Below are 27,242 nucleotides of genomic sequence, written 5' to 3' on the forward strand. Positions count from 1 at the left end.
ACGCTGACCCAGAAGCACTAAGATCTGCTGGGAGAGCCTGAGCTTAGTTTGCCAGCACTGGGCTGGGCCGGAGGCAGGTGAGTAGGTGATGGGAAATGGTTTTCTTCACTGCTGGCCAAGAATCCAGGTCTCTCTAGAGGACCTGGAACTCAGCCACGCTAATTACATTGCATTATCTCATAGGGAGCAATTTCTTCATCAGTTAGAGTTAAATGAATCCTTCTTGTTTATTGCCCTGTTTTGCAGAAGAGTTCATTAAACCATAGCTGCTGACTCTGACAAAGCTGCTTTGGGAACGTTGGTTAGGAAATTTCTTCATGTATTTTGGTTTATGTGGGTCTCTCCAAGACAGAATTTCTCACTGCCAGCGAGTTTTGTTAGAGCTTGGTGGGGAAAAAACCACAAAAGTCAAAATAATTGGGATCTTTTATAAGCAGCTTCTCTCAGTCACCAGCTGAGTCCTTTATATTTCAATTTGGTAGATATGGAAAGAAAATTAAGTCTTGGCCCATCAATTTGAGATCTCAGTTAAAGACCTTGCCCAACCTGATGAAAAACACATTACATGGACACCACACGCTTCGAGTTTCTTTAAATAATAGGTGTTGTGGTTTCTAACATCTAAGCCTAAAACCAGTCCCCCTCACTCCACAGTAAGACGCTATCAGCACCCAGGAGTAATTTAATTTAGAACTGAGTACTTCCAGGAAAAGTGGTCCAAGTGCTGAAAGTTGCTTTGCCATAATCAGCTCTGTTCCATTGCTTTCCACTGGAACATTTTTTAAAGTTGATTTGTTTTCTTCTGTGGGACTAAGTCAGTGTGTGTTTGTTTGTGTTTATCACTAAAGAAATCTTTAATCATAAAGGTTTCTGTTTCCAAAGAATGCAAAGTGTAGCATTTCAGAAAAGATGGTGTATTAGTCACGATTCTCCAAAGAAACAGATTTATTTTAAGGAATTTGCTCATGAGATTATAGAGGCATGCAAGTCCAAAATCTGCAGACTAGACCAGCAGACTGGAGATCTAGGGAAGAGTTACAGTTTGAGTCTGAAGGCCATTGTTGGCAGAAGTCCCTCTTTATTGATGGAAGTCCATCTTTTTTTTAATCTAAGTCTTCAATTGATCGGATGAAACCAAGCCATAGTGTGGGCAATCTGCTTTACTCACTAATTTAAATGTTAATCTCATTAAAAAAAAAAACTCCACAGAAACTTATAGAAAAATGACCAGATATTTGGGCACTGTGGCCTAGCCAAATTAACACTTAAAATTAGCCATCACAGATAGTGAAAGCAGACTAGAATTTCTAAACAAATATTCTAGGGAGGAGAAGCTGCAATTTTAAAAGTGTCATTGTCTCATATTTGTTTAAATTTTAGCAGCTTGTGTCTGCGGGCCAAATGTGGCCCACCACTTGTGTTTGTAAATAAAGCTTTATTGAAACACAGACATACCCATGCACTTAAATATTGTCTATGGCTACCTTTGCCCTACAACAGCAGAGTTGAGTAGTTGCAACAAAGGCCCGCCTGCAAAACCAAAAGTATTATCTGGCCCCTTTACAGAAACAGTTTGCCAACCCCTGCTCTAAGTGTTTTCTACATTGGCCAGATGATAGACGAATCAGACTTGTTCTGGTTCAGTAATTACTAACTGAGCACAAACTGTAGGAAGAAAACAGTGCTGGTTACTCCAGGGAAAACAGTCCCTGTCGGATATTGACAGTCAATCATAATGGTAGTAAAAGAAGCTAAACAGGTAAAGCTTTTACTTACTATATCACTCAATTTAATCTTCCTCCAAGCAGCATGAAGCTGGTCTTAGCATTATCCCTGTTTTGCAGGTAAGGAAGTTGAGGCTTAAAGACCTCAGGATCACAGAGAGGGTGGCAGGTTGGGAGGGCTGGCTCCAGACCTTGTGCTTCTCCTCACGCTGCATCGTGCCTCCTGAAATAGAGCCTGGCACACAGCGGGCCTTTGGCAGATATGGCAGTGCATCCAGTCTTGTGTGATCAGTGGGATACAGACACTAGACTCTGTGGAGGACTTCAAGAAGTCTTCTTAAAGAAGTGACATTTGAACTCAAGATCGGGTAGGCACAGTAATGAAATGTTGAGAGGAAGAGCAGAGGGTTGATTGGATGGAGAGGGTGAAAACAGAATACACAGAAGTGTTGGGGTAAGAAGATGAAAGTGGGAGAGGAGAGAGAAAAAGTTGGCTTAAAACTCAACGTTCAGAAAACTAAGATCATGGCATCTGGTCCCATCAGTTCATGACAGATAGATGGGGAAACAGTAAGAAACTTTATTTTGGGGGGCTCCAAAATCACCGCAGATGGTGACTGCAGCCATGAAATTAAAAGACGCTTGTTCCTTGTAAGAAAAGCTATGAGCAACCTAGACAACATATTAAAAAGCAGAGGCATTACTTTGCCAACAAAGGTCTGTCTAGTCAAAGCTATGGTTTTTCCAGTGGTCATGTATGGATGTGAGAGTTGGACTATAAAGAAAGTTGAGCGGTGAAGAATTGGTGCTTTTGAACTGTGGTGTTGGAGAAGACTCTTGAGAGTCGCTTGGACTGCAAGGAGATCCAACCAGTCCATCCTGAAGGAGATCAGTCGTGGGTGTTCATTGGAAGGACTGATGCTGAAGCTGAAACTCCAGTACTTTGGAAACCTCATGCGAAGAACTGACTCATTTCAAAAGACCCTTATGCTGGGAAAGATTGAGGGCAGGAGGAGAAGGGGACGACAGACGATGAGATGATTGGATGGCATCACTGACCTGATGGACGCGAGTTTGATTAGGCTCCGGGAGTTGGTAATGGACAGGGAGGCCTGGTGTGCTGTAGTCCAGGGGGTCGCAAAGAGTCAGACACGACTGAGCAACTGAACTGAAGAAGCCATGGGTGTGATACGGGATGATGGGGAAGAGAGTGTATTCCTTATTGAAGCATGAAGAATTCATAAATGAGTCTTAAGGTTGGAAGTGTTAGTCTCAGGGATAGAATACCAGACCTCAAATGCAAGAGTGAGCCATTTATATATAATGTTAACGAGCACAGTTTGCAGGCTTTTTGAGCAAGGTGGTGACACACAGAGCTATGCTTTGAGAATAGTAGGGGCCTGGTGGTGTTGCATAGAATGGATTTAAGGGGCAAGAATCTTGAGATGAGAATTAACAAGGGAGGTTCTGAAGATTGGAGAAGGGTGACAAGAGAAACAAAACAAGTGAAAATAGAGAAATTGTAGCAATAAAGCTACATGGCAGAAAGCTGGTAGTTGCTGGAAAACCAGCATTACAAAGGCAAAGTTGAATAAATTCACTAGTCTTGCCACCTCCAGAAATCCTGAAAAATAGGTTGGGGAAAGATGTATGGTGGAGAGCAGGGGGTTCACAAAAGACACATAAACCCACAAAAACAAAGAAAAAGGAGGAGGAGAGAACACCAACACAGTTTTGGAATCTGGAGAACAGAGAAGGCATCAGTAACGTAAGCAAAATGGTCAAGTTGAATCCTTAACCAGCATCCAGGTAAACTAAGGAACAACCCAATTTATACCAAGACAAATAACAATCAGAGAAGCTAAAAGTTTCCTGAAACAGAGGTACTAGAAAGAGAAAAGTGATGTCAGTGCAGGAGAATTGACTAAAAATCTGTTTAAGAAGAAGTCAGACTCCCAGAACTTGTCTTCTATTCCACTGAGACAGAAATTGCCCCTTCCAAGAGCAGCAAAAGACCGGAGACGCTGATTCTTTTGAGAGGGTACCCAGAAGGTCCTGGGACTGTGGGTGCCAGTCAGAGATGGAGGCAGGGCTCTGATGCTGAAAATGGAAGGGTTTAGTAAAGCACTGCTTACACGTTAAACGTTGAAGCCCTCAGCCTTCTTCTCCCCGTGAGTTCCAGCATCAGGATTTACTTATCAGGTAAGGACTTGGAAATGTCTCTCTGGACATTCTAAAAAAGGCAGGGAAAAGTCCTAAAGAAACTAACATTGAAATGTACCAGCCAAATCATTTAAATGAAGCCCAGTGTTTACAAAGTCTGCTGCATGCAAAAAGCTTCTATCTAGCCAATATTGTAGCCTTCTATTTAGCTAGTTTTGTAGCTTCACTTCCATTTAGCTATAATTTTTTTTTTTTTATATTTTAGTTATTCTGTTTAACCATGAATCAGTTACAGCAGACGTCCAAACAAGATCACCACTCATTAGAGGAAAATCTACGATAAGAAACATACAGGGTTTATTTTTGTGTATGGTGTTAGAGAGTGTTCTAGTTTCATTCTTTTACAGGTGGTTGACCAGTTTTCCCAGCACCACTTGTTAAAGAGGTTGTCTTTTTTCCATTGTATATCCTTGCCTCCTTTGTCGAAGATAAGGTGACCATAGGTTCGTGGATTTATCTCTGGGCTTTCTATTCTGTTCCATTGATCTATATTTCTGTCTTTGTGCCAGTACCATACTGTCTTGATGACTGTGGCTTTGTAGTAGAGTCTGAAGTCAGGCAGGTTGATTCCTCCAGTTCCATTCTTCTTTCTCAAGGTTACTTTGGCTATTCGAGGTTTTTTGTATTTCCATACAAATTGTGAAATTATTTGTTCTAGTTCTGTGAAAAATACCGTTGGTAGTTTGATAGGGATTGCACTGAATCTATAGATTGCTTTGGGTAGTATAGCCATTTTGACAATATTGATTCTTCCAATCCATGAACATGGTATATTTCTCCATCTGTTTGTGTCCTCTTTGATTTCTTTCATCAGTGTTTTATAGTTTTCTATGTATAGGTCTTTTGTTTCTTTAGGTAGATATACTCCTAAGTATTTTATTCTTTTTGTTGCAATGGTGAATGGTATCATTTCCTTAATTTCTCTTTCTGTTTTCTCATTGTTAGTGTATAGGAATGCAAGAGATTTCTGTGTGTTAATTTTATATCCTGCAACTTTACTGTATTCGTTGATTAGCTCTAGTAATTTTCTGGTAGAGTCTTTAGGGTTTTCTATGTAGAGGATCATGTCATCTGCAAACAGAGAGAGTTTCACTTCTTCTTTTCCTATCTGGATCCTTTTACTTCTTTTTCTGCCCTGATTGCTGTGGCCAACACTTCCAAAACTATGTTGAATAGTAGTGGTGAGAGTGGACACCCTTGTCTTGTTCCTGATTTCAGGGGAAATGCTTTCAATTTTTCACCATTGAGGGTGATGCTTGCTGTGGGTTTGTCATATATAGCTTTTATTATGTTGAGGTATGTTCCTTAATGGATTAAAGATCTAAATGTAAGACCAGAAACTATAAAACTCCTAGAGGAGAACATAGGCAAAACACTCTCTGACATAAATCATAGCAGGATCCTCTATGACCCACATCCCAGAATTTTAGAAACAAAAGCAAAAATAAACAAATGGGACCTAATGGAACTCAAAAGCTTTTGCACAACAAAGGAAACTATAAGCAAGGTGAAAAGACAGCCCTCAGATTGGGAGAAAATAATAGCAAATGAAGCAACAGACAAAGGATTAATCTCAAAAATATACAAGCAACTCCTGCAGCTCAATTCCAGAAAAATAAATGACCCAATCAAAAAATGGGCCAAAGAACTAAACAGACATTTCTCCAAGGAAGACATACGGATGGCAAAAAAACACATGAAAAGATGGTCAACATCACTCATTATCAGAGAAATGCAAATCAAAACCACAATGAGGTACCATTACACGCCAGTCAGGATGGCTGCTATCCAAAAGTCTACAAGCAATAAATGCTGGAGAGGGTGTAGAGAAAAGGGAACCCTCTTACACTGTTGGTGGGAATGCAAATTAGTACAGCCACTATGGAAAACAGTGTGGAGATTCCTTAAAAAGCTGGAAATAGATCTGCCATATGACCCAACAATACCATTTCTAGGCATACACACTGAGGAAACCAGATCTGAAAGAGACACGTGCACCCCAATGTTCATCGCAGCACTGTTTATAATAGCCAGGACATGGAAGCAACCCAGATGCCCATCAGCAGACGAATGGATGAGGAAGCTGTGGTACATATACACCATGGAATATTACTCAGCCATTAAAAAGAATTCATTTGAATCAGTTCTAATGAGATAGGTGAAACTGGAGCCCATTATACAGAGCGAAGTAAGCCAGAAAGATAAAGACCATTACAATATACTAACACATATATATGGAATTTAGAAAGATGGTAACGATAACCCTATATGCAAAACAGAAAAAGAGACTCAGATGTATAGAACAGACTTGTGGACTCAGTGGGAGAAGGCGAGGGTGGGATGTTTCAAGAGAACAGCATCGAAACATGTATATCTAGGGTGAAACAGGTCACCAGCCCAGGTTGGATGCATGAGACAAGTGCTCGGGCCTGGTGCACTGGGAAGACCCAGAGGGATGGGGTGGAGAGGGAGGTGCGAGGGGGGACCGGGATGGGGAATACATGTAAATCCATGGCTAATTCATTTCAATGTATGACAAAAACCACTGCAATGTTATAAAGTAATTAGCCTCCAACTAATAAAAATAAATGGAAAAAAAAATTTTTTTTAATAAATTAAAAAAAACTACTGTAATGATGTAAAGTAATTAGCCTCCAACTAATAAAAATAAATGGAAAAAAAAAAAGAAACATACAGGGGGGAAAGTCTTAGAGAAAACACCGCACAGAAAGAAGACAACTTCAAAGTAACTACCGTTTATATGTCAGATACAAAAATGGTATAGCACCAGTGGGACCAGAACGTGATGTGATTAAAAAGGAACATTGAAAGAAGAAATAAAGAATCCTTGGAGATTAAAAACCTGATAAAATGAGAATGGGGGAGGGGCTGGGAGATGAGATTGAGAAAATCTCTCAGGAACGAGAGCTTGAAGAAAAAACAGATTGAGGAAATAAAAATTAGTAAAAGAAAAACTGTGAGAATGTTAGAGGACCAGCTCAGGGCATGCAGCATCCAAATGACTGAGTTCCACATGGAACAGAGGAAGAAGGGAGAAATCATGAAAGGGTAAATCAAGATAATTCTCTAGAATTGAAGGATAGGGATTTCTAGATTAAAAGAACCTGCCAAAAATTGAAAGGGACCCACATAAAGACATCATTGTGAAATATGAGTACCCCGGAGCAAAAAGAAAATACTAACTAAAGGAGAAAAAATGAGATTCATTCAAAAGATCAAGAATTAGAATCTCACAGGACTTAACACCAAGTCTAAAAGCCAGATAACAAGGGAGCATTTCCTTCAAAATTCTGAGGGAGTTTTCCAAACCTAGAATTGTATACAAACTAGCTATAGGGGTTGAAAAAAGGCATTTTTAGGCACAGATGCTTTCAGAACTTAAGACCCTCCTCGGTCTGTCTCCCTCGCACCCAGCTCACTCCTCAGCCCCATTCTCAGGACTTAATAATGTATGTACATACTTTAGATTCTTTTCCATTATAGATTATTACAAGGTTCTGCATACAGTTCCCTTTGCTACACAGTACCTCCTGGGTGTTTACTTTATATGTAGTAGTCGGTACTGGTAACCCCACACTCCTGACTTACCCCTCCTCCTCTTTCCCCTTAGAGAACCACAAGTTTGTTTTTCTATGCCTGGAAGTCTGTTTCCATTTTGTAGATTTATTTGTGTTAATTTTTAGATTCCACACATAAGTGATATGTCTTTCTCTGTCTGACTTCACTTAGTACGATATTCTCTGGGTCCATCCATGTTCCTGCAAATGGAATTATTGTGTTCACTTTTGTGGCTGAGTAATATTCCATTGTATATACATACCACATCTTCTTTCCCCATTCCTGTCTTGATGGACATTTAGAGTGCTTCCATGTCCTGGCTATTGTGAATCGTGCTATGAACGGTGAGGTGCATATTGTTCTTCAGTCGCTCAGGCGTGTCCGACTCTTTGTGACCCCGTGGACTGCAGCACGCCAGGCCTCCCTGTCCATCACCAACTCCTGGAGCTTGCTCAAACTCATGTCCATCAAGTCAGTGATGCCATCCAACCATCTCCTCCTCTGTCGTCCCCTTCTCCTCCCACCTTCAATCTTTCCCAACATCAGGGTCTTTTCCAGTTAGTCAGCTCTTCGCATCTGGTGGCCAAAGTATTGGAGTTTCAGCTTCAGCATCAGTCCTTCCAATGAATATTCAGGACTGATCTCCTTCAGGATTGACTGGTAGGATCTCCTTGCAGTCCAAGGGACTCTCCAGAGTCTTCTCCAACACCACAGTTCAAAAGCATCAATTCTTCAGCGTTCAGCTTTCTTTATGGTCCAACTCTCACACCCATGCATGAGTACGGGAAAAACCATAGTTTTGACTAGATGGACCTTTGTTGGAAAAGTAATGTCTCTGCTTTTTAACATGCATGTAGTCCTAGATAACTATTTTAATACCAGGAAAAACAAGAGAGTCTTCCAGAAAAGATAGGGAATTAGAGTATGCTTCCAGACTCAGCAAAAAAAAAAATAGTTTTTACATTGTCATTATGGTGCCAACACTGAAGACCTATCAAACAAAAATTTCATGGAGCCAGCAGGGGCAAGATGGAGGCAGTAGGAAGTGTGGAGGTGGCTGGGGAAACAGTGATAAAGCTGAAGGCATCTCATCCAAGGCTAGAAACCCGCGGAGAGCAGTCACCACACGGAGGAGGAGGAGGCGCTAGTGCAGCTGATACTGAGAGACACAGAGGTAAACCGTGAAAGAACCAGCCAGGCGAGGTGGAAGGGGAGCGGGGATGGGGAGGAGAGCGGGGCCGCTGTCTTTCAAAGTCGGTCTCCTTTGGGCATCACAGTCAGTGCGGGACCCCAGCCCGCAGCCAATCCTGGCAGAGCCGTCATTGTTAAGCAAAAAGGGCACAGAATGTGGGTCGCCTCGAGGTGATGCTTTGTTGAAGAAAACGCGTTTGACCAGGGACACACACAGCCAAGCAACCCTGGAACCACGTCTGCGGAGAGGAGCAATGAGCACGGGCCGCCTTCCACGCCGTCATGAGTTTGGCCTGATTCTGGTCTCGCTGACCCCGCCCGCATCAGGGCCTGACAGCCCCCCGACTCCAGCTCTGAATGTGGCCGAGCAAAGCCAGGCTCCCTCCGTGTCCGGGGCTGGGGTGTCTGTCAGCACCTGGGGAAGATAGCGCACTGATTAATGAGATGCTGGGTCTAGTCCGAAATAGATGCAGTCTGAGCTCTGGACTTAAAGCCAAGTCCCTTCAGAGGCTCATTAAACATGAGTTTGTTTGTAAGGACTGAGAAAGATGGAGACGCCTTGATTCTTGGCATCTTGATTCTTGGAAATAGAGCATCCGCCCCAGTTTGCACGGTGTTAGGGCTGGAAGGACATCTCCAGCCATTCGACCTTACCCAGCCGCCTCCCAGCATGCCGAATCGACACTCCCCCGCCCGCCGGCCCACCCCCAGGCCACCCAGATGTCAGCCCCCTCACACTCCTCCTGGGAGCCTGCCTGACTTTCAGCACCTCCACCCCTCACATGGTGACGCGGACGCCCATCATCAGGGCTGGCTGTTCTTCCGTGTCCAGCTGGAAGAAATTCCCCTCTCACTACAGCAGCTGGTGGGAAGGAGGAAACGGGCCCCAGGTAATTCAGCAGCACCTGGCCATCTAAGGCATCTCTGTTCTCTGGATGAGCGACAGAGACCAACTACTGCTGCAGGAACGAACACAACATGGTAAAGCAACTGTTCACCAATTAAAACAATGATCAGCCACTGAACTGCACACTATAAAAGGATGAATTTTGTGCTACGTGAATTATATTTTAAGAAAGCCATTCGATTTGAAAAGAAAAAGGGAAAGGCAACAAAAGAGAAGTAAAAACTTTTGACCATAGCGGAAATTCTCAGATCAATTTTTAGCAAGAATAAACATAAAAAAAATTTTTAATAAACATGAAACTTTAATATCTATATATTGACCTTTTTAAAGTTATATGTGTCCAAGTACCCAAAGGAAAATCCCCTTTTACCCCAGGACCTGTGTATTTAGATTTGAAGATCTTTGAGCTAGATGAATTTGAGATTACTTTTACATAGTAAGCACATACTACATAGATTGTTTGTGCCAATCAATAAGCTATTACAGTTTATAGTGATGCTCTTACAGAAAAAAACAATGATGGTGAGGTGATGCAGGGGAAAATTGCAAGTGATATTTTCCTTGAACCTTTGAGATGCTGAACACTTGGTTACCCGTTGCAGCACTCCTGGAAGATTCCCTGTAACCTGAAGAATTCGTTCCCCCTGCGCGTAGCAGGTCACATCACAGTTCGCTGTGAGCTGAAAGCGAGCTGGAAAGTCTGTTTCCGGCCAGGGCGGCCCCCGCCTCACAAGTGGCTGTGGCTGATGTGAGCTCACGCTCTCCTCTTTCAGATTATGACGTGTGTGCCGAGGCTCCCTGCGAGCAGCAGTGCACGGACAACTTTGGCCGCGTGCTGTGTACGTGTTACCCGGGATACCGCTACGACCGGGAGAGGCACCGGAGGCGCGAGAAACCCTACTGCCTGGGTGCGTGGGCATGCGCGTCACTTCCCAGCTCCGAGGACGTGCCTTTTTCTGGTGATCCTGCTGGATGGTCTTCGTCAGTGGGGACCCCAGGGGCCACGTTGATCCCTCCTGTTACATCCTGGTACTTGTATGGATGGAGTTGGGGTGGTACTTACATCCTGGTATGTGTTGGATGGAGTTGGGGTGCTACTTACATCCTGGTATGTGTTGGATGGAGTTGGGTTGGTCCCGTTCTAGGGGTCACTGCCTCCACCATGATTATAAAAAAAAAAAAAAAAAAAAAAAGGATCTGGGTACCACTCAGATCCTCATTGGCAGTGAGATGTAAGAATATGAGAAGGGGAATATTATCAAATGAAAACTAGAATAAGGTTAACAAAAAAAGTATTAGCAAGCAGAAATGGGAAAATGCAGAACGAGTGAACGAGAAGCAGCCTTCTCTCAGAAGACGACTGGGAAGGAGGAGGGGTCCATACGGCAGACAGGCTGGAGATGGGTCGGAGGGAGCTGAAGCCTCCTGGGGCCCAGCTGAGCAAAGCCAGCACGTCCGTCCCCACCGGCTTGCTCCCGCCACCCGCTCTCACTGGGCTTCCCAGTGTCTGAGGCAGGGTGTCTGAGGCAGGTTCGTGGTCCCTGGAGCTGCTTGTATCTTAGTGTGGTCCTTCCATGGCTAAACTGTCTCAGAGACACCTGGGCTTCTTGCTTTAAAAAAAAAAAAGTTTCCTAGTCTCCCCTCAACTCCCTAGGGTAGATGCAGAAATCTACATCTGCACAAATGCACAATGAAGTTTGAGTTTCAGCTTGAAGATGGACTGGGGAGACGGAAGGGAGATCTGAGTAGAAAATAAAGCAGTCCCCTTCTCTGCCCCAGGGAGGCTCTGGAGAGCCTCATTTTAAGAAACGTTCTAGATGGTAGGTCTCCTGGCTTCTCCTCTGCGGCACCTGGGATGCCTCCCACTGACCAGGAATGGAGCTGAAACCACCCGGCTAAGAAAGGGGGACCGTGGGCTCTCCTCGGAGGGCGAGGTCCTCCCATCGGTCAGCATCTGAGGTCCCAGGCGTCGTGACCGATTCTAGTTCCGGTGGCTCTGGTACCCTGTTCCTTTCACCTGGGTACCAGCAGCACTGCCTGCAGTTAAGAGTTCCACCTCTCCCTCTCCCCTTGCAGCCTTGTCCTCCCTGCTGTGGACAGTAGAGGCAGCCTCGTCCTTGGGCTCGGGGCATGTGGACAGAGGTGGTTAGCCCAAGGAACTGCAGAGGGGGCGCCGGCCGTGACGTCTTAGTCCTCAGGTGACGGCATGAACTGCCATGTGGGGAGCACCCAGACAACCAAGTGCCCCTCGTGGGCACACAGGGTCTCCTAGAGGTGGGTCCCGGGCAGCTGGTCCAGCGGGTGGCTGGGTTGCTGCCGGCATTCCGGAGCACAGGGCGGGGCCTCACCTCTGGATGCGTGTGCACAGTCTGGGGCTGTGTGTCCTGGCCCCGGCCCCGTGTCCACAGCCAATGAGCAGGAAATGGGGTCTGGGCCTCCCTCTCTCCTCCTGCGGGGAAACAGTGTGGTTCCCACTGGTTCAGTAGGGGAGCAGGTCTGAGGCGTACATGGTTCACGCGGACTCTCACTGGCTCCTTGTTTGATGGGGTCGTGGCTCATTTCCACCTCTCAGGAGGGGTCTGTTTGGGTCATCGATGGGGCTGAGCTTTTCTGGGGAAAACTGTCCATTAGACCCACTGTGACTGTTTTCCTTTATCAGAAGCGGCTCTAACTGGGAAGGAGCCAGTGGCCTTAAGGAACCAGGTCACCACCATGCTGGCAGGAGCCTACAGTCAGAAAGGGATCATAAAAACCCTGCGCACACTAGGGTCTTGGTAGGAAGTGATTTCTATGAAAGTGGTTTTCCAAAACTTGTTGCCATCCGTTATCTCATTTCCTCTTCCAAAGAGCCCTGCAGAGTGTTTAGGGCGGACTTCACTGCCGAGTCCTCCAGTGAGACCTTCAGAGGCTAGCAGCGCCTGCCCCGAGCCCCCGTGACTTGTGGCAGCATAGCCCCAACCAGGAGCCCCATCAACCATCAGTCTGTTGCCATGGTGACCTTGCTGGAAGTGCTCTTGTGTGGTCGGCCCACGTCTCTAGCTTCCCGCGTTCTCTCAGGCTCTGGTGACAGAGGTCTGGCAGAGTGTCCTTCACCGACATTAGCAGAAGGGCCAGGCCTCTTGGATCAGAAGTGGTCTCTTTGAGACTGAGCGTTCTCTACATTTGGTTCAAACCCAGATATCGATGAGTGCACCACGAGCAATGAGACGCTGTGCGCGCACATCTGCGTCAACACCCTGGGGAGCTACCGCTGTGAGTGCCGGGAGGGCTACGTCCAGGAGGACGATGGCAGGACGTGCACCAAGGAAGACAAATACCCCAACGACACCGGTGAGTAGGGCAAGAGAAGCATCCCGCTAATGATAGACAGGTGGATGGACGGATGGGCAAGCAGGCACTAGGGAATCCATGCGTTTCCTCCAGAAGCTACAGGTAGGAAGTGGCATCTGTGTGAATGGCAGGTGGGATCTGGGTGAGAGGAAGAAAGGACAGAAGGTCACAACCCTGGAGACCCAGTGAACGGGGTGCCTGTTTGCCGCTAGGTTTGCGAGCTGCTCGTGTACTGGGAGACTCTGCACCCAGCACAGAGGGGGTGTGCTTGTGGACAGATGAGCAGGACTCAGGGCCCAGCTGAGACCAAACCATGAGGGACAGGGATGAGGCCAGACGCACCGGGTTCCCCCAAGGAATAAAAACACGAAGCACTTCTGGGTGAGGCAGCAGTCCACCTCGGTGCTGCCCAAAGCAGAGCCTGTGGCCCCGCGCCTGTGCGGGAGCAGTTACATGGTTCACGATCAGGTGAAAAACAGAAATGGAGAGGTGGAGAACCGTTTTCTAGTCACTCGTTTTTATTGCCTTTAGCCTGCCCAGTGGAGGCCTTTTAGGCACTGGCCTTTCTTCAGAGAGTTTGAGAAACTCATTTATATTCTTTTGGCCAGATTTAGCTGAGACGTCTGATGGCTTAGGGATGTGATCTGCCTGAGTGTTGGTCACTGCCCTCTGTAAGCGGTGCGGACAGAGTATGGGGCCTTTGCATCCCGTATCCAACCCCGGGAGGCCCGGAAGCTGCTGGCATCTCCCTGAGCTCAGGGCCCAGCTCCAACCCCTCGGGAGAGGAAAGAGGCAGGAACACTCGTCTCTTTGGAGAGATCAGCTGGACCTGGGCCGTCTCGGACGGGGAGGGGGCTCCCAGGGCAAATCATCTGAACCAAGAACTGCAGGGAGAGGAAGGGACAGGGCTGCTGGGAGCTCAGCAGGTAGCGCTTCTCCCGTGTAACCTGATGTTCTAAAAAGGGTGGATGCTGTTGCCATCAGCTGGGGACAGCCAACAGCTGGTTACCAGCTGCCGACCCTGAGAGCAGCCGGGGTGAGTCATGAGCCACCCGCCGTCTATCAGGAGTGACGTGAAATGTCTGCGTGGAGTCAGCGCAGGGTGGGCAATGGGGATCGTTGGACTCGATCAGAGGGCTCAGTGCAACGCTTTCTAAAGCCTGAAGCATGGGGGGCCGAGGTGCCCAGAGGTGCGGGAAAGCAGGGGCTCACAGTGTTTTGAGCATCAGGGTTGATTGAGAAAAGATGAATTCACCACGGAGTCACAGAGGACTCACAGTTGGTTTTCGTGTTTTACTGAGAAAAACGTTCCAACACCGGTAACCAAGGACATCAAGGGTATGAGCTGAGGGGAGTAATTAATACCCATAATTAAAATTATGGGAAAGGACAGGCACATTCTATGCCTTGAACGTTAGAATCATTACTTAAATGCTGGGCCCCTGAGGAGGTGGGGAGCTGGCTTTGATGATTCAGGCAATAAGAAGTAAGTGTTCTGGATTCACCTCTTCAGCGGCTGTGACGCAGCAGCAAGTTCCTTGGCTTGGGAGTCAGGAGAGCTGGTAATCAGAACATCTGCGGTGTCTACCTGCTGGATGTCACTGCACAGGCAACCCTCCCGACCTCAGTTCCCTCCTCTGTAGACACAGGGGGTGGGGCTAGGTGAGCACTGAAGACCCTTTTACCATCACAAATCTTTTCCACAATTTGATGTGATTTCGACAAAGATCCATATAGTCAAAGCTATGGTTTTTCCAGTAGTCATGTACCAGTGTGAGAGTTGGACCATAAAGAAGGCTGAGCACCGCAGAATTGATGCTTTTGAACTGTGGTGTTGGACAAGACTCTTGAGAGTCCCTTAGACTGCAAGGAGATCCAGCCAGTCCATCCTAAAGGAAATCAGTCCTGAATATTCATTGGAAGGACTAATGCTGAAGCTGAAACTGCAATACTTTGGCCTCCTGATGCAAAGAGCTGACTTGCTGGAAAAGACCCTGGTGCTGGGAAATATTGAAGGTGGGAGGAGAAGGGGACGACAGAGGATGAGATGGTTGGATGGCGTCATTGACCCAATGGACATGAGTTCAAGCAAACTCCGGGAGCTAGTGAAGGATGGCAAGCACTCCAGTATTCTTGCCTGGAGAATCCTGTGGACAGAGGGGCCTGGAGTGCTGCTGTCCATAGGGTCACACAGAGTCAGACACAACTGAAGCGACTGAGCATGCATGCATGCATTGGAGAAGGAAATGGCACCCCACTGCAGTATTCTTGCCTGGAGAATCCCAGGGACAGAGGAGCCTGGTGGGCTGCTGCCCATGGGGTCGCAAAGAGTTGGACACGACTAGCTACTTCACAGCAGCAGCAGTGAAGGACAGGGAAGCCTGGCGTGTGGTAGTCCATGGGGTCGCAAAGAGTTGGACACAGCTGAGTGACTGAACAACAAGAAAGTACCAGTAGAAGTAACTTAAGCCCTGCCAGCCCCACGAGTCCCTGAGCAGCTTTTGTTTCTTTGTGCTTTTATCTAAGTGAGTTCAAGACTCGAAGGCATGCCTGGCCTCAGCACCTTCTAAACCCAGAACTTTGTCCTACAGTATACCTAAAAGATGAAGAATTATCATCCAGATATTTAGCTCAGTGGTAAGGGAAGTTAGGAGCCAGACCAGCCCCACATCTGGGACGCCAGAGGCTGCTATGCAGTTTCATCCCTTTTGGACTAATTCTTAAGCCCCATATTTCATCACAGTCATTTTTCTTTTGAAGAAGAGATAATGATGGAGTATAAACATGTGTGATCTAAATTTCTCTTCCAAAATCTACTCCCCCCCCCCCCCCCGCCTTTTTCTTTAAACTTAGCGTTGTCTGCTGTCTGTAATGTTAGAGGAATTTTAAATTGACCACAGCCTCAGCTCATCCTTCAGGAAGTGCATAGACAGCAGAAGGGCTAGCCTTAGAATGGCCTCTGCCCATGGCAGGGTGGTCGTGTGCCCACAGGTGTCGGGATGCAAGCATCTGGCCAGTAGGCAGAAATGGCACACTCCACCACTTTGATCTTTATCTCTTTTCAAATGTGTGTCTGGAGCCAGTGACGTCACCCCCAGGACATCTGTGGTCCCGATGCAGAGACACGGACATGCTGGCTCCATTATAATTAGCTTGCTGATCTCTATTTTTCAACTTCTGTGTTTTTCTTTTTTTTTTTTTCCTGATAAAGTGACCTTGACCCCCAACATCACTTATTACAGGAATGGCCAGGTGTTTCATATAACTTTCAGGCTCCACTAATCCATAGATCAGCCGTTCTCAACCTGAGGAGCTTTCAAAGGCTGATGCCGTCCCCTTGCTGTGACCCCCAGATGGTTGGGGTGCACCGTGGTCTTCAGGAATTTTAAACAGCCCCCCGCCACCACCCTAGCCACCAGAATTGAATACTATCCACCAGGCCCAAATCTGCAGTCGGCATTTAAAACCACATGTATTTGGTGACTCTGCCTGTATGAAATATGTCAAGACCATTCTTTAGTTTTTCCAAATTTGTTAAATATTACTAATATGGTATCTCAAGAATTCTGTTTATAATGCTATGTACAGCTCCCTCAACTTAAGTAAAAATTAGAGCTACCCGCCCCCCTGTGGCTTGTCGATAATACTGCATCTTTGAAATCTAAAGGCTTTGGAGCAGGGTAAAGGATGGCTCTCTTAACGTGGTGGTGGTCAGACGTGTGACCCCATCGTTAATGGAGAACATGGAGAGCCAGAGATGTCTACCCACATTTCTAAAAGAATTACTAATGTAGCCTGCTTAGCATTTTCTTAGCTCCGCATCTTACTGTATCCTGCATTAGAATAGGATACATGAGCTCCGATTCAGGATAGATTGCATGTTCTGCGTCTGCACACACCATTATTATCTTCAGACCCTCTGGAAGCTCTTTTCAAAGGATGATGCAAAGAGCCCTCCCTTGATCTGTAATTTTGCAGGAAACTTAATAAACGACGATAACCAACCATGACAATGATACTAACATTTCTCGGGTGCTTGCCGGCTGCCAGGCACTGCTCTGGTGTCTTACGGAGGTGTCTCCTCGATGCCTCGTGGCAGCCACAGGTGATGGTGGTTATGGTCGTTTTACCGGCCCAGGAAGGGATGGTCGCCAAAGCTGTGACTTAGAGTCAGCGGCAGGATTCAAACCCTGATCGTCCGACGCTGCCAAAGCCTCCGCTCCTTACTCTGCCCCTCCATGACTGTGGGAGCTTCCAGAGGCTTTGGGACAATGTTGCCCTTGTTTTCTGAGCTGTGGTAATTCCACAAAGGGACAGGGAACAGGCCAGGGATTTTCAGGTGAGCGGTCGTTTGGCGGAGCTGTTTCCCTGGAGCGGGGATGCTGCACTCCCAGGAGCTTCAGAGTTGCTTGGAGACTTTGATGGAGAGTCTCCATCACCAGGCCACACTCCCGGGACCTGGGAGCTCTCAGAACCCGTATGCTGCTGCCACGCTGGTCTAGTGATCACACGTGAGAATCACTGCCCGGAGCCCCCTGGCAGGCTGCTCTCGGGTGTCCTGAGCAGAACCCCCAGCAGCAGGCTTACTGCACCCCCAGGAGTGCCCGCTTCAGACCCTGTAAGTACTGGTCCTCTGCACACGGCTTTCTGGGAAACCTAGACCAAATGACCCTCCTTCTCTGCATCTTACTTTCCTTATCTGTAAAGGAGGTGGAACCAAAGATGTATCAATTCTAACATTCCACGATCTGAACGAAATAGTGTCTAGAGCCTGGTAAAGAGGTTTATTATCCTGAAAATATCAAGTGGCCTTAATCACACCGATACTCAGCAAGTTTAGCTGAGTGTATAAAAATAGAAATGGACAGGTGGGCTTTTAACTCTTGTTTGTGATGGACCAGTTCTGCCAGCAGGGCTGGTTCCTTAAAAGAAAGGTTGATCTCAAATCATTTATTTTACACTGTCGGCACCTCATATGGGGCTTGGTAAATAGATGTTCCATAACGGATAAGAGGGAGAGAGAGATGGATGGATGAGAGATAAGTGGGCGGGGAGATGGGATGGATGAGATTGATAGATGTGTTATCGGATGGGACTGCATATATTGACCTGTAGGTGGGTTAAAAGGGATGAATGCTAACTTGGGAGAGTTGGATGTCCTCCAGCTGTCCTTAAACCTAACAGACCTGGAGCCACGGTCATCTTCCTGCACAGAAGTCCACCATCCTCTGCCATCAGCACGACCGAAGGTGAGCAAGGCTTCAGTCCTTTACCACCAAGCATCTTCTTGCATGAAAATTCCATCCCATCCCTATTTTGCTGGAGATAAACTAGCTCTCCTCCGTGTTCAAGCTATATGTGTTCAAGCTCCATGGGCAAGTGGACTTGTAAATGGTTCATTAAAAGGGAATAAAGAGTCTGAAGGGACTTGCCTGACTGGGCTCAGATTCAGGAAATCTCAGTTCTAAACCCACATCAGTTAATGACTTGCTGGATAACTTTCCTGACATCACCGAACCTCAGTTTTCCCTCATTTTGTTGTTCATGTTAATCCCAGAATCCTTGACAGTTTTATCAGGCAAAAGGAATTCAAAAGAGCTTGGTGGGCCTGAAGCCTCTGCCAGACACCCTCTCCTGTTGACTAGAACCTAGCCTTGTGCCGAGGATTTAATAGGCGTCACTGCAGTCCGTCCTCACAATAGGCCTGGGTCATAGGAATTACTGTTTCAGTGTCATGGTTGAGGATGTCGGGGCTCATGGTGGTGAGATCATTTCCGCGAGGTCCCCGAGCTAGTGGCAGAGTTGGGGTGCACACCCCTATGCTGACTGAGGAGGTCGTGCCCTTAACCGGCATTTCACCAGCTCTACTTCACCTTCTCCAGACGAAGACCTTTCTCACAGCTCGTTGTGACGCAGCTGTGATGTGAGTGGAACCGGTCTCCCACGGGTACCGACTGAGCATGGGGAGGTGGGGAAGCTCCTGGTGGGACGGAGTTAGCCTAGAAGACGGGGATGAGCAAGCAACCCTGTTACATCATGCACACGAAAGAAGAAAGAGGCTGCCTTGGTAAAGAACCCGGCTGCAATGCAGGAGACCCCAGTTTGCTCCCTGGGTCGAGAAGATCCGCTGGAGAAGGGAAAGGCTACCCACTCCAGTATTCTTGGGCTTCCCTGGTGGTTCGGAAGGCAGAGTCCGCCTGCAATGAGGGAGACCTCGGTTCAATCCTGATTTGGGAAGATCCCTGGAGGAGATCATGGCTACCCACTCCAGTATTCTTGCCTGGAGAACCCCCATGGACAGAGGAGCCTGGTGGGCTACAGTCCATGGGGTCACAAAGAGTCGGACACGACTGAGCAACTAAGCACACAGCATGAAGGCCGTGTAGATGCTGGATCGTGTCACCATTTAACATTTCCTTAGAGAAATGTGAGTTTTCAGAAAGCTCACAGTGCTGCCAATGCTCTACAAGACAGCCCTGGGACCTGCCCGGGGCCTGTCCTGTTTGGCCCTGGATGGGCTGTGCCCAGGCGCCTGGCACATCTTCCATGGATGTCACGTCTCAGCGTCCAGCCCTGGTCTGGGACACCGTCTAGCCTGGCCACGCTCCCTTTGAACAGCTGGGTCGTCAGAGGTGATCCAGTCCAGCTTTGTGAGCGCTGCCCCAAGTCCCGTCACCTGGGTTTGGGGTATGATTTGTGGCTTGTGAACGCTGGCTCTTGGAGGGGAGTGTAAGTCGTGTCGGGTTGATAGAGCCTGCCTCGTGTGAAAGGGCCACGGCTCACTTTTTCACACGTGGAAGAGGAAGGTGCTAGGGTGACTAAGTGGGAACAGCTGAGCCCAAAGTGTAGGGGGGTCCCCTCCGCTGACCCCGTGAGCCAGGCATGCCATCGGCAACCCGAGAGGTATAAGAGCGCCAGCCTCCATCCCTTGCGGAGTTTAGCATCAGCCGGCCCACCGGGACCGCCCTTCCTGACGTGGTCTCCTGGGGTCTGGATGCCCGCAGCCTTGCAGGCAGACTCGAGTCCATCTCCTCCCTCAGGGCACGACGAGAAGGCGGAGAACGCGGTCCAGGCTGCCGCCTGCTGTGCCACATGCAAGGAGCTCCACCAGGTGAGGGAGACAGTGCTGCAGCTGAAGCAGAAGGTATGTGCCGCGCACGCTGGAGACCAGCGCGGGAGACAAAGGGAGGTGGCGGGGCGTCTGGGCGCAAGAAGAGAGTGTCCGCCACGGCTTGGCTGGGTATTCCCTGAGGTTGGCGCCAGCTAGGTTTGGACTGGAACGCTTTGCCCAGCCACCCTCGGGGCTCATTATAGTTCAACAGAACAGCGAAGGCCGGGGGTTGGTGGTGGTGGCCGTTCCATTGCTCTGTCGTGTCTGACTCCTTTCAACCCCACAGACCGCAGCACGCCAGGCTTCCCTGTCCTTCACCAACTCCCGGAGCCTACTCAGACTCTTTGAGTCAGTGATGCCATCCAACCATCTCATCCTCGGTCGTCCCCTTCTCCTCCTGCCTTCAGTCGTTCCCAGCATCAGGGTCTTTTCAAATGAGTCAGCCCTTTGCATCATGTGGCCAAAGTTTTGGAGCTTCAGCTTCAGCATCAGTCCTTCCAATGAGTATTCAGAGTCGATTTCCTTTAGGATGGACTGGTTTGATCTCCTTGCTGTCCAAGGGACTCTCAAGCGTCTTCTCCAGCAGCACAGTTCAAAGGCAGTGACTAGTAGAATAGACTGCTGGGTAAGGGGCCCAGGAGAATCAGAGAATGAACTGTGATTGGTGCGGCTTTTTGTGAAATGAACATCCCGACGCGTGGCCCTCTCCCGATTCCAAATAGGCTAGCGTGCAGTCATCATTTGCCTGTGTTTTATCAATAGAAAACAGCTTCTTTATAAACTTCCACGGCTGGTGATGAATTTCTGTAGCAGCTTTATTTTTCACGTTTAAAAGTTAGAGCCTGTACGTTGGGCTCCACGCACCCGGGAAAGCGATGACTTGAGGACCTTGTGTCGCCGAGGGAGAGGACTGACTCCCTTTGAGGCTCCCACGCGTGCCTGATGGACCAGGTTTCTAGTAATTGTGCTGAGAGGAATGCCCCTGGGGGAGGGGGAGTTAGAACCCTGAAATCCTGTCGCAGGCCCAGGTCGATGGTGTTTATTATACCTGAGGTCAGTGAATTCACCAGTCTGTCAGCAGCTCAGAAATTGCTCTTCTGCTGGTAAAACATAAACTTGCTAGTTTGTTTATTTAATTGCTTCCCCTCAAGGCTCTTAGTACATCAAAGAGGTGTGTGTGATCTGTTTAACTTTGGCATCTAGTTATTGTAAAGGGCGAAAGGGTAAGATTAGGCAGTATTGCTTTTCTGTGTTCAACAGACATGCAGGCATGTGAGATCCATAGCTTCCCGTGAAACAGGCAGGGCAGTAGGCTGAGATCAGTGGCTTTGCCGGCTTGTGGTACCCTGGTGGTGAAGGTCTCACAGTTTCAACAGAAGCATGTATGTGTGTGATGTTCCAGTTCCCAAATAGCTTGTAATCTGATGTGCCAGGCAGAAAACCTTCTAAGTACATCGGTGTAAATTCAGAGTTCTAAATAATACTCCCCACACAGACATCCTCAGGTTGAAACTTGGATTGGTATCAGTATTTACCAAGTTGAGTCTGGAAAAGAGTTCGTGGATGAAGTTTGCATTTCATAGGCCAGAGGATTCGGGCCTGAGGGAGGCAGTTGATGAATGATGGATGTCTCAATGCCTAATGCTACCCTCTGTTTTCTTCTCTGGAGAATTAATAATCCAAAAGCTACGGAGAAGCTCCTTCTAGCCTGAGTGATTTTTAGAGTCAGTGCTGCTAAGTCTCACTGGTTCAGAGATTCAGTTGCTAATTTACCATCTGTCTTTCCCCTCACCTCCCTGCAGTGTTTTATGATCCATGAAGGAAGAAATATTATGAAGAACTTGAAATTCTATGTTCCCCTTAAGGCCCTTGTGGGTGAGCTGCTCACAGATCCAGCAACAGTGCCTGTTAGCCCTGCAGTGACTCTCAGGCGTGGGATTTGGCCTGGAATTGGTCTGTCTTATACCGAGTTCTCCTGAAGGTGGCCCAGTGGTAAAGACTCTGCCTGCCAATGCAGGAGAACCCAGGTTCGATGCCTGGGTTGAGATAACCTCCTGGAGGTGGAAATGGCAACCCACTCCAGTATCCTTGCCTGGAGCATCCCATGGACAGAGGAGCCTGGTCCATGGGGCCGCAGAGTCAGACACGAGTGAGCAACTGAACATGCACATACCGAGTTCTACAAGCCCACTGTGGCAGGTCTGAGCTAAAACTGACATTAAAGGAATTCACAAGGAACAAGCCTTTTTTAAATTTTTTACCTATTTACCTCGTTTTTGGCTGCGCTGGGTCTTCACTGCTGTGCACGGCTTTCTGTGGTTGCTGCGTGAGGGTCTCTCATTGCAGTGGCTTCTCTTGTTGTGGAGCACGGGCTCTGGGAAACGCGGGCTTCAGTAGTTACAGCACAGGCGCTTGTTGCTCCGCCCCCTGTGGGATCATCCCTGCCCAGGGATCGAACCCATGTCCCTTGCATTGGCAGGTGGATTCTTACCCACCGTGCCGCCACCAACGTCCAGAGCAACACCTCCTTAAAGGTGCCTAGGAGAATGTGCTGTATTCTGTAGTTGATGAAGCGGTTTCACAGCCAGGATCCCGTTTAATTCTCACGGCGATACCCACGTTGTCAGAGAGCTGCAGTCCCTGCCTGGAGCCAGAGCAGACTCTCATTCGAGTCCCTGACCCCTCCTCCTGCGCTGCCGCAGGGCTGTCGGTTGCGTGTTACCCTCCTCTCACTACTGTGATGCCATCTGTTCTGTTCGAGGGAGAGCGTGGGACAGCTGCCCACATACACCTCGGCTCAGAAGTAGCTTACCAGGTGTCCTGGACCGTGGCCAACCCCAGTGTAAAACCGTGGACAGATGGGTTGAACGACACCGTGAGGGTGCAGTCAGTGAAATCCTGACCGTGGGAGACTCTGCAGGGCCCATGCTCTAGGCTCCTGATGGGCTGAGGCTGAGGACAGGAAAAGTGGGGTGGCCCTGCAGGTTAAAGCAGATTAAAAGATGCCTTGTTTTTTTAAGTGGGCAAGCCTAAACCGTAGCATCTAGGCCTGCACAGTTGGGTCATAAATTATTTTTTAAAGCACAGGAAGTGATTAAAATCAGGATAGTAGTTACTTTGCGGGGAAGGATGGGTGATTGGGTCAGGGCCTGTGGACAAAGTTCTGTTTTTTGACTTAGGTGTTCATTAAAAGGGTGTTTGTGTTATAAGATTTCACTGAGATACAGATTTGTGGGGGTTTTGTTTTGCTTTGTTTGGGTAAATTTTTTAAATTTATTTGTTTCTGCCCACACCAGCACATGTGGGATCTTAGTTTCCCGACCAGAACTTGAACCTGTGCCCCCTGCATTAGAAGCACAGAGTCCCAACCACCAGACCACCAGGAAGTCCCCAGATTCTGCGCTTTTATTTTCCAATTAAAAATGTTTTTTTTGAAAATGGTGTAACAATTCCATCATGTAACTTGCAGGGAGGGGTCTCAGGCCCATCAGAACACTGAAGAAAAATCTGAGCCAGGAGACCAGTTTTTTAATTTATGATGTTTTTTAATGATGTGGAGAAATTATTTTTTTAGGTTTGACTTTTTAACTGAAATATAGTTGATTTACAATGTTGTACTGGTTTCAAGTGCTCAACATTGTCAGTATTTTTATTGGTCGTACTCCACTTTGTTATTATGAAATATTGGCTGTGTCTGCTGTGCTGTATCATGTGCTATTGTGGTTTGTTTGTTTTATTCATAGTAATTTGTGCTTCTTTATCCCCCACCCTGTCCCTCTCCCCAGTGGTAACCGCCAGTTTGCTCTCTGTATCTGGTAGCTTTCCATCTTGTTCTGTTCGTTCATTTGCTTTATGCTTTGGTTCCACCTGTAAGTGATCACAGGGAGTATCTGGCCTTCTCTCACTTATTTCACTTAGCACAATGCTCTCCTAGTCTATCCATGTCGCTGCAGATGGCAAATTTTCATTCTTTTTTGCATATCCAAAGAAAACAAAGGCTCAGATGGTAAACACTCTTCCTGCAATGCAGGAGACGCGGGTTCAATCCCTGGGTCGGGAAGATCCCCTGGAGAAGGGAATGGCTGCCACTCCAGTATTCTTGCCTGAGAAATCCCATGGACAGAGGAGCCTCATGGGCTACAGCCCATGGGGTTGCAAAGAGGCAGATATGACTGACCAACTAACACTTTGAAAGAAGACAGAAACGCTAATTCAGAAAGACACATGCCCGCCCAGTGTTCATAGCAGCGTGATTTACAGTAGCCAATGGAAGCAACCTAAGTGTCGATCAGCAGACGAACGGATAAGGAAGCTGTGGCGTGAATATATGTACACACACACAGACACAGTGGAAGGAGCAAGTTTTTAACAGGACCCTCGTGTCCCTGTAGCAGACGATCTGAGCTGAGGCCGCATTGCTGCAGAGCAGTCGAGGGAAGCGTGTGAGTTCGGTGAACGCCTGCCGTGGCCTGTGACGGGCTGGGACATGATGAATGACAAGAAGGCACAGGATGAAGATTTGCCTTAAATGAGCTTCTTGTCTTAGCTGAGAAACAAGCCCACGGCGGAAGTCAGCCCACACGGCCGAGTGGGGTGGTGCCGGCAGCGGAAGCTTCAGAAGCTAGAGACCAAGGAGGTTTCCCACGCGCAAGCAGCTTTGCAAGCCGGCGGCTGTGTTCGCTCGCTGCCTTTTGTGCCAGCAGACGGAGGCTTCTCAATGCTTTCTTCTGCTGCCTCAGTCTAGCTGCTCTGTACAATGGGTCTTCTCGGGAGGCCTGGGAAGACTAATCCATATGAAGTGGACTGCAGGTTGCTTTGCCAAATATGAGTAATAAGAGAGGCAGCTGCGTGTTGTGGTAAGGACCACAGATTCCAGAAACAGGCGGGCTCAGTTTAAGCCCTAGCCCCACTACTTTCTGGCTCTGTGACCCTGGGTAAGTGACTTAACCTGTCTGTGTCAACAGTTCTAGAAAAAGAAGATAACAGTAATACGTACTACATAGGACTTCATAATCATCAAGTGAGTAAGTGTTTATAAAGGGCTTAGAATAGTCCCTGACACCTAGAAAGAGCTCTGTAAATGTTCTCCAGAATATAAGAAACGTGAATTATAAGTGCTAATAAAGTGCTTTACAGGCCGCACCTCATTTGTCCCAACAGCCCTGTGAGGTAGGTGCATTATTGTGAAGGCTAGCATGAGATACTGATATCTGTAATTCCACTGACTGACTGGAATCCACGAGAAATGCAGACTCTTCTTGCAAACTTCTTCCCAAACACCTGCGCCCCCTCAAGCCCGCCATCTGCTGTGTGTATGTGTGTGTAGAACGTCAAGCCAGGATTTCCAGACGACTGCCTCCACGACGCCAGCACCTTTACTTTCTGCTCATCCTGCGGACACTTAGAGGTCTAACTGGCAGGAGCTGGGAGTTAATTACCCAGCAGGAGGTCAGTCAGGAAGGTGAGGTTGATGTTGACGGGGTCACCTCATGAACTTTACAAGGAAGCAAAGAAAGCTGGACAGGGCGTGGAGTGGGCTGGGCTTGGTTATGACATTTTCATCCAAAGACTTGCTGGTCTGGTCCGAACCTCTATAGTTTTATAGACGTGAAGATGAGAACCTGGAAAGGCAAAGGGACTTACCCAGAATCACCCCGCTACCTACAAAGACCAGGAGCAACCCCCACCCCCGCACCCCACCCCGCAGAGCGTCAGCACTGTGTCTGTGGCCGTAGTTGCTGGCGATTATAGTCTGGGCGCTGAGCCAGGCACATTCAAGACTTTCATCACTTTCATCCTCCCAGCAGCCTTTCTTAGGTGGATATTATAATCCTTGTTTTATAAACGAGAAAATCAGGTTCTGTAGCTTGCCAGGATCCCGCAGGTAGATCGTAGCAATTTGTTGCTGTTCAGTGGCTCAGTCGTTTGCAACCCCATGGCCTGCAGCCGCCAGGCTCCCCTGTCCTCCACCATCTCCCAGAGTGTGCTCAAATTCCAGTGCATTGAGGCAGTGATGCCATCCAGCCATCTCCTCCGCTGCTGCCCCTTCTCCTCCTGCGCTCGATCTTTCTCAGCATCACGGTCTTTCCCAATGAGTCAGCTCTTCACATCAGGTGGCCAGAGTACTGGACCTTCAGCATCAGTCCTTCCAATGAATATTCAGAGTTGGTTTCCTTTTCAATTGACTGGTTTGATCTCCTTGCAGCCCCGGGGATCCTCAAGAGTCTTCTCCAGCACCCCAGCTCGGAAGCATCAATTCTTCGGCTCTCAGCTTTCTCTACAGTCCAACTCTCACATCCATACATGACCCCTGGAAAAACCATAGCTTTGACTAGGTGGACTTTTGTCGGCAAAGTGATGTCTCTGCTTTTTAGTATGCTGTCTAGGTTTAACATAACTTTCCTTCCAGAGAGCAAGCATCTTTAATGTGGCCGGACTGAGACTTAAACATAGATCTGCCTGATGCCGAAGCCCACACGTGAGATTCACATTTCCGTTTTCCTCTTGGAAGTGGATAAGAACATTGCACCAGCCTTCAGGGGCCAGTGTTGCCCCCTCTGTCCTCTCATCAGAGAACTTTTGCTTATAAATTCCCTTCACCCAGGGGTTCTGACCCTCAGAAGCACAATCTGCCCTGGATTTTGCACCCCTGAATCAGCTTTCTGGAAGGAAGAGGCTAGAACTGCCATTTACCAAGCACTTAGTATGGATTCCCCTGGTGGCTCAGACAGTAAAGAATCTGCCTACAGTGCAAGAGATCTGGGTTCAATCCCTAGGTGGAGAAGATCCCCTGGAGAAGGAAATGGCCACCCACTCCTGTATTCTTGCCTGGAGAATCCCGTGGACAGAGGAGCCTGGTGGACTGCAGTCCCGGGGGTCACAGACAGTCAGACACGACTGAGCGATGGACGCTTAGTCCCCACTTACTGTGTTCCAGCTCCCACTTACATGTTCCAGCTCCTCTCCTGGGCACCTAATACATCCTGGTGTAATCCTCCCAGTTCTAATGGCGGGTGTTTTCCACGAGGAAATGGACGTTCAAAGCATTTAGTTCTTACCAAAGGTCTCACTGATTCCTGGCCTGAGGAATGCAAAAATCATTCATGTCTGAGGTTCCTCTGGCTTCTCATAGAATGAGCCCCTGAAATCAGAGATAGAGAGAGAGCAGGAGATCCAA

The 27,242-nt window shown here is 47.9% G+C and overlaps 1 protein-coding gene across 3 annotated transcripts in view; it reads left to right on the forward strand.

The window, feature by feature from the left end:
- CCBE1 (collagen and calcium binding EGF domains 1) overlaps positions 1 to 27,242 on the forward strand; it is a 216,359-nt gene that overhangs the window by 180,899 nt on the left and 8,218 nt on the right. Inside the window, exons 4-7 of one of the 3 annotated variants that reach the window (XM_070452442.1) lie at positions 10,398 to 10,532; positions 12,802 to 12,954; positions 19,995 to 20,098; positions 20,352 to 22,306. In XM_070452442.1, coding sequence (XP_070308543.1) covers positions 10,398 to 10,532; positions 12,802 to 12,954; positions 19,995 to 20,098; positions 20,352 to 20,726 — 767 coding nt within the window. In that variant the 3' untranslated portion in view covers positions 20,727 to 22,306. Of the gene's footprint in view, positions 1 to 10,397; positions 10,533 to 12,801; positions 12,955 to 19,994; positions 20,099 to 20,351; positions 22,307 to 27,242 lie in introns of those variants that run through there. The other 2 variants (XM_070452441.1, XM_020893424.2) reach the window with 2 other exon arrangements.

Source organism: Odocoileus virginianus, chromosome 22, assembly GCF_023699985.2.
Source record: "Odocoileus virginianus isolate 20LAN1187 ecotype Illinois chromosome 22, Ovbor_1.2, whole genome shotgun sequence".
NCBI lineage: Eukaryota > Metazoa > Chordata > Mammalia > Artiodactyla > Cervidae > Odocoileus > Odocoileus virginianus.